This window comes from Benincasa hispida, unplaced genomic scaffold (assembly GCF_027475165.1).
Source record: "Benincasa hispida cultivar pf3 unplaced genomic scaffold, pf3_genome.v1.1 HicScf1410, whole genome shotgun sequence".
Taxonomy (NCBI): Eukaryota; Viridiplantae; Streptophyta; class Magnoliopsida; order Cucurbitales; family Cucurbitaceae; genus Benincasa; species Benincasa hispida.
In genome coordinates this window covers 8,607-16,823 of record NW_028325755.1, presented here as the reverse complement: position 1 = coordinate 16,823, position 8,217 = coordinate 8,607, and the positions used below count along the sequence as shown (strand labels likewise).

The window sequence follows — 8,217 nt, the reverse complement described above, 5'->3', positions numbered from 1 at the left end:
ATCAAAATCCACAAACATTAGGTCATTGTGTTGAACCATAACGTTCTCCAGTTTCAAATATCTGTAAACTATTCCTAAACTGTGAGTGTACTCCAACGCCATAACTAATATCGCAGCATAAAAACTTCAAAACCAAAAAGCACAAATCAATTTCAGTACAAACAAATTCAAATCAATTTTAATCAAAGCCCCACACTTTTATACTGGGGTGACCATTTAAATTGACTGTTTCTAAAATTCAAACCGAACCGAAAACTTAGTGAAATAAAAAAAATGCGATTCGATCTGGTTTGAAGAAATTTTAAAATCAAATTAATTCAGTTCGATTCAGTTTCAATTTTGAAAATCAAATTTGAAATCAAACCGAACCGTTTTTAACTAATATATATATATAACCGAATTTAAAACTGAACCAAATAGAACCTTTTTTAATTAAAAAAATATAACAGATTTTTAAAAAAGGTCAAAACCGAATTTGAAACCAAACCAAACAACATAATTCGGATCGATTCGATTTGAACCAATGAATCGATTTGGTTCAATTTCACATATTAGAAAATTTCATTTGATTACCAAACCGAATCGTTTTTACCCTACTTTTATGTCTTTAGAATGACAATATGACATATTGAGTTTCACTTTTGGAAGCATAGTCGTGAGTTCCGTTTGGTTGAAAGATGTGAAAGAGATAGGGATAAGAGGGAGAGAGAAAAGGGATGAAAAAATATTCTTTTTTCAAATCATCATGCCACATCACCTATTTAGTTAATTCTTATTTAAATTTAATATCTATTTAGTTAATTCTTATTTAAATTTAATAAATTTAATGAGTTTATTGATAGAAGGATCTTATTAACCTATTCTTAAGGACTTAATTAAAATGGTCAATTTGAAATATGAGAAACCTAATCACATCTATTTTTTAAATTATTTACAACCCAATTAATAAATTATATTTTGATGATGGAAAGAAACACTTATAAATTCTATAATACTAATTAACAAACTGATAAACAAAAGTAACTTGATTATCAATTAATTAATCCATGAAGATAAAGGTTTTGGATGAATTTGTAAATAATTCAAATTTCCAATTAAATGAAAACGAAGATTACTATTTATTTTTTTTTAATAATTTTCTTAATTGGTTAGCACATTACCTATATTGTTATAACGGATGTAATCACTTGCAATTAAGCAAACTTTACCAAACAAAAGAAACTCTCCAATTCGTTCAAAGTTCATAAGTTATCAAATATTCAATATAACATTTATAGCCAATAACCATACAAGTTGTCCACAAAATAATTTATTCATTATTAAAATGTAAACTATTGTAGTGCCATTAAAAAATGAATTTCCCCCTTATACTGGACAGAGAAATTTGAAGACAGATCTCTTAGTCGCTATAAGTTAATTAAGATTAAACGTGAAATGAACTTAAATTGACAAATGTAGGAATGGTAGCAACGAAATTGAACTATAAAAGAAATTAAAAAAAAGGGGGTCACTCGTATTGTATTTTGGGTTAGCTAAGCTAAGTATATGTTGCTATTATCGTTCATTAAGAATATGCAAAAAGGAATAATGACAGTATATATTTAAAAAAAAAAAAAAAAAAGTTTCGGAAACCACATATATATTTACATCGTGTGCAGAAAAGGGAAAAACCCCACCAAAATTGTAAGAAAAACAAAAAAAGGAATAATAATAAACGAATTTGAAAAGAAAAATAAACTAATTAGGGCTCTCTGGAGTTGATGGATTCCGATTCTGATCACTATTCACAAACCCAATTATACTGAATTTGATGAGTATTCATATCAAGATTCATAGAACAAGTAATCTCCGACGAAGTCCTCCTCCTGAAAATATGAATCAAACGAACTCTGCCTCTCAATTTCACAAAGCTATTCAGATTCAAAATCCCCAAATTATTCGAATCACTGCTGATGTTCTTCGCCGAAGCTTCCATAGTAACATTCATCCTCTTACTCCCCTTAGCCTCAGCTCTGCCGGCACCAGTACTCTTCTCGCCGACGATGGCGCCGCCATACATTAGACCGACGGTGCCGTTGTCGAAATTGAAAGGACCGAAGTTGGAATTATCGACGGTGAATTCGGCAATCATGGTGAGATTAAGCGAAGGAGAAGAGGAATTAGCGTTAGTGATTGAGAACTTGGGGATTGAAACGGAAGAGAGTTGAATAGAAGGGGAATTGACGCGGAGGACGATGAGAGCGAAGATTAGAACGGCGACGCTGAGGAAGACGAAGGTGGAGAAGACGTAGATGAAGCATTTGTTGGATCGTTCTTTACGGAGAGTTTTGAAAGTGGCGAGTTGTTGTTCTTCGTCGGATTTGTGGTGAGCTTGGTAGTGCGCTAATGGAAAGCTCTGGCTGTCTTCCACCATTTTTTTTCCTGTTTTGTTGTTACAGAGAAGAGAGGAGGAAGAAGAAGAAGAAGAAGAAGAAGAAGAAGAGGGTTTTTGGTTCTAGAGAGAGAGAGAGAGAGAGAGAGAATTTATAGGGAAAGTGGAAGAAAGCGGTTAGTGAGTGGTAAGGGGAGAATGGGAAATTCGTGGGAAGCGGAGAGGTCAGTTTTGGAATGCGCCGGCGGAGGTCTGTTTTGTTTTCGCCCTACCCTTTTGCCATTGCCTTTTCGGTTGTGATGATTTTAAATTATATAAATAATAAATATTGCTAATTATTGTAAATGATAAAAGTCTTAGAAATATTTTTATATATAGTTTAAGTGTCTATTATTGTCTATCTGATAAATAATGATATTTTGTTATATTTATTAATAAAATTGATTTCTATATTTAAAGATAATTTTAATGAATATAATAATAAATAAATTTGGATAGATTGAAATTTTAAAATATGATGTGGACAAAAAAATTTTGAAGCTTGAATTGTGTGAAAATGTCAATGAAATATTAATAATATACATGTCGATGGCTATTTTTGAAAAAATATTTAGTAAATAAACCTTTTATGATTATTAAATAAGTTAGTATATTTATTTATATTATATTTACAGTAATACTATTTTGTTTATTATTTTTTATGTTAGGTGGGTTTTTCTATGATATAATAGAAATATTGATTCATTCTCTATGTTGATGTCGAACTCATAAAACGTGGAAACATAGATGGAATTGTCTACAAATCAATGAAAATTTAATACTATTGGTGTATTCAAGGCACACCCATCTTTTTATCGTTCATTTTGTTGTCCAACTACTATATGTTTAGTGGATTTTTTTTTTTTTTTAATTATTGTTTTATGTTGCGTAGTTAGAGTAGAATAATAGACTGCAAAAGGATGGAAACAAATTCAAGTACTACGGAGTGGGAGTAACATACTCCCTTTGCATTCAAATTAGTATTTTGTGAGATTGTCTTCATAAATACTTTGGATTAAATATTATTTGGGTTGATTTTTATTTTTTACAAAAAAGTTTGAGTTTATGTCCTTACAAAATATTCATTTTGGTCCATATACTTTAAGTTTTGATTCATTTTAATCTTTATATTTTCAAAATATTCATTTTTGTGATTGTACTTTTAACTATGGTCCATTTTAGTCTCTGTACATACTTTTAAAAAATAACCAAATTTTTTCTTAAAAAAGAAAACTAAAATTAAAATTAAGGGGTCGAAAGAGTCATTTTTTTAAAGTATGAGGACAAAAAATAAACAATTTTGAAAATATACGAACCAAAATAAATCAAAGTTAAAAGTAAAATAACCAAAGTGAACATATTAAACGTACAAAAATAAAAATGAATTAAAGCTAAAAATATGGGATCAAAGTAGAATTTAAGCCATATTTTTTAAAGAATGATTTTCAAAAATAGAAAAATAAGGAAAACTATTTACATAAAATAACAAAATTTAATCTTTTTTGACAAAAATTGATAGAGGCCGATAGAAGCCTACCATTAATACTATGTAATAAATATGGATAAAAATTTATCAGTGTTTATCGGTGTTATTTTTTTTTACTATTTCTGTAAATAGTTTGACATTTTTTCTATTTATTAAAAATTTCCTTTTTTAATGTAGTGAACCCAAGAAAAAATATCCAGTACTATCATAATAGTACCTATTACTTTCATTCATAATTTGATTACATATTAAGTTATAATTAATTTATTTTAGGAGACTCTACATTGTTTTTAGATATTACTATAATGATAAATAATGAATATAGTTAGTATGAAAAATTCAAATTCTACTTATTACGATAGTACTAGATATTTTCCTATGGACCTATTTATAAAAGCATAACAAATGGTGATTGAATGAGAAATTTCATATTAATGTAAATATTAAAAAAAAAAATTCCAAAAAGTAGATATTGTCCATAATGAAACATGTATTTGCTCTTTTTATTTTCTATTTCATAGTGATGTTTATGGTTTTTGTATTCATTGGAGTTGGTCAAAGATTTGTGTTTGTGTGTATTGAGAAGAAAGTGGAAGAAAATGCAAAACTTGGTTTTTTCTACTCGTCTTCTTTCTCACTTTTTCTTAGAAATAGTGAAACTTAGAAATCAATAGATCAAAATTTAAATTTTTAACGATAAAATAGAATATATTTAAATTTAAGGACTAAATTGAAATCATTGCAAACAAATTCAATACTTAAAAATTAAAAGTGTAAAATTTTAAAATTTATATATCAAATAGAAATTAGATCCAAAATTTATAAGTAGAAACATATTCTTTTTAAAAAATAAAAAAATAAAAAAATCGGTGGTTTCTCGGGGAAAAAAAAAAAAAAGACTTTTCTTTAAAATATATTTGACAAAAATAAAGAAAAGGAAGCATGGAAATATCTTCACGAAAATTGGTTCCCTTCCAATTCAACCTATCAAAATCTCGGTGTTTAATAGAAACAGTCTAGACAATTAAATTTAAAGCATTTAATTTTCTTAAATGCGATGTGACATAAAAGTTCCTTCCAAATTTAAAACGTCAGAATAACTAAAAACACAAACAAAAAAAATCATCTTCTTTCACAAAATATCCCAAATGTCCTCAGAATTCCCTCCGTCGGAGATTCCGCCGTCGGTGGTGGCATGTTATTGTTGGCGGTGGAACAAAGAGGCGGCGGCGACGGCAGATCAAACTGCCACATCAAGGGCCACGTGTCAGGCAGCGGCTGATGACACTGCCACGTCACGAGACCAACTCACATGCCACTTGGGCTGATTGAATTGACCATGAGTAAATGGCAAAGGACATTTTTGACCTCAAATAATGCAAGCTTTTTGACATTGGGACTTTTCTGAAGAAAAAAGGCAATTTTTTTTTCTTAGGAAAAATCATGAAACACGGTTTACATTTGACACGTTTGTTGTATTAACCACTTTCTTTTTTGTGTCTTTTCTTCTTTTTGTGTGAATAAACCCACTTTCTTTTGGGTTTTTTCTTTTATTATTTAATTCCTCTTCTGTTATTATTGTCAAATTAAAAATTAAAAAAAATAAATAAAAAGTTCTAGATATTGTATTCACAAGTTCTATATAATTTTAAACACACGTTTGATTATTATAATATAATGGAAGGTTCTAGATATTGTATTCACAAGTCAACTTAAAAATACAAGTTTAAAATTAAAACCCTTTTTTCTCCTAATATATATATATACACTACTTTAGTTTCTATATTTTTAGTTTTTGTTTATTTTAATTTTTATATTTTTAAGAGGTTTATTTTAATTTTTATACTTTTAATTTTAATTCATTTTAGTTTTTATATTTTTAAAAAGTTGTCATTATAGTCAATTCATTTTCACTTTTAATAGATAAAAATGGTAATTTTTTTAACATTAAAGATTCAAAATGAATTAAAATTAAAAGTATAATGATCAAAATAAATATTTTTAAAATATATGAACCAAAATAAATTAAAATTGAAAGTACACGGACGGACGAAAGTAAACATTCTAAAAATAGGGAAACTAAAATAAACAAAAATAAAAAATACAAAAACCAAAATTCATTTAAAAATAAATGATTCCTGCCACATGATTTAATCTATATTTTCAAATTAGAAACAATTTTAGTCTCCTGTCAGTAAAATAAATAATAAAATAACAAATAGTAACTTTAGTATATCAAATTTATTTTATCTTGAGTGTTTGGGTCAATTGAGGCATACTTCGATGAAAATTTAATATTTATAATTTCAAAGTTATACCAATTTATCTCAGTTAAAGTTTTTAATAAAATTAGAGTTTCATACATTTATGAAAAAAAAAAAGTGAATTATGAACCAAAGCCTAAATCATTATATAATAAAAGTCTACAGTAAATTTTTATGAGATTTTTCTTAATAAACAAACACCAAACTGTTTTAAATGGTAAACTATTTTACACAAAGTAATATTACTATTGTTACCAAAATTTAAAAGCATAAAAACTAAATATTTATTTCAATCAGTTTTAAACCATATAATATAATTTACAATGTGATTGTGTGTATAATTAAAAAGAGAGGATACAAAATAATGAACTGCCTCTTGACTTGCTTATTTCCCAGTTGCTGGTCAAGAAAAGCTTTTGTTGAATCAAGTAGTTCACATTCTGTTTCTTCTTCTTCTTCATATTTTTTTTATTAAATTAAATTTTAAATAAGACTGCAAAACTTTTGACTCGCTTTGAACTACTTTGAACCGTGACATGTATTATTGGACTAAAAATATTAGAATAGTCTTCGTCTGTTTCTAATATAATATAATATTAAGGAAATCTTCATTTTTCTTAATCTTGCCATGACTCCATTTTAATCTTTTCAACTTTAATTTTCTAATATAAAAAAAATCTTTAATTTTCTAACCGAGCTCCAAATTGTAATAAGTGGTAAAAGTGACATATTTATGTTATCAGTCAAATTTAAAATAGCCCCTTTGTTACTACAAAATTTAAAATAACCTTGAATATTTCTACTAATTTTGAGCATTTCTTTTTTTACATGAGAAAATTCTTTTTCGGTTGTTCGCACGAGGTTTTCGGAGAAACATATTTCGTGGAATTGAACTTGAGTTGGTGTCGATGTTGGAGTTGATTTGATGCGATGTGGTTCGATCTCGAATATTTGATCCTCTGATTCTCTCTCAGTTGAGTGAATATGCTTGACTTGGAGAAGCACAAAATGTTCTTGAAGTAGAAGTCTTGGAAGCTTGGAGTAGAAGTCTTGGAAGAGTATTTGTATCTTCAAATGTCTTCTGTCTTATAGGAGTGCAGCTTCATGAGTCTTAGAAGCTTGAAGTAGAAGTCTTGAAAGAGTATTTGTGTCTTCAAAAGTGCAACTTCAGGAGTCTTGGAAGCTTGGGGTAGAAGTCTTGTGGAGTCTTTAGTGAATTCTCTCTAAGTCTTCTGAGTGTAGAAAATGCTGCCTCTACAAATGAAGAGAACTTCTCTATTTATAGAGTTCTTAGGTGGGTTTCGTGGGCTTGGTTGGTCCATGGGCCTGACCCTTGGGCTCAATTAGTTGGTTTTGGGCTTGATTTGGAATTTGGGTCCAATTCAACTTTTTTTTGTAGTTTGGACTTTAAGCCTAAATTATAATATCAAATTGGATTTGATCTCGTCTGATTCATCCGTGTGACATCATCGAAATTTGTCTTCAATTCAATTCGGGACACGTGTCAACTTCTAATTGGACCCAAAGTCAATGATTTAGAAATTCATCGTTAATTTAGCAAACGACATGGTGACTTGTGATTGGTCCAAAATTTTTCATTCAACAAATGCCCCCTTTTCGAGATTTATGCTCGTATATGGGTGGATGAATCTCAAAAAAATGTAATTTGAGATCAAAGTATGATTTTTGACTCTTTTAATTTGGTACATCATTATGATCAAAATATGAGAATTTAGCTCAAAATTTTGATTTGAAATCTTGTTCGTTTGACACACTTTCGCTAAGTAAACTTTAATTTGAATTAAAGTAGGATTTATGTTCCACTTTAATTGCAAATTTAATTTAACTTAATTCGAATTCGGAATAGAATTTGGGGTGAAATTGAATCTTGATCAATTTTGGTTTGAGATAAAAATTTGGGATATGCTCAATTTTACTTTGGAAATGAGTATAGAAACTAAGGTTGATTTAAATTTGAGATAAAATTTGGAATATAGCCAAATTTTGATTCGGCATTTTATTCATAACTCAATATCAAGGTTAACCATTCGAATATT

At 28.3% G+C, this 8,217-nt stretch overlaps 1 protein-coding gene across 1 annotated transcript; it reads right to left on the bottom strand.

Moving 5' to 3' along the window:
* Window positions 1–1,573: 1,573 nt before the first annotated feature.
* LOC120067618 (late embryogenesis abundant protein At1g64065) lies at window positions 1,574–2,664 on the bottom strand. The gene has a single exon (XM_039019162.2). The coding sequence runs from the start codon at window positions 2,411–2,413 to the stop codon at window positions 1,781–1,783; it is 633 nt and encodes a 210-aa protein (XP_038875090.1). The 5' UTR covers window positions 2,414–2,664; the 3' UTR covers window positions 1,574–1,780.
* Window positions 2,665–8,217: the final 5,553 nt, after the last annotated feature.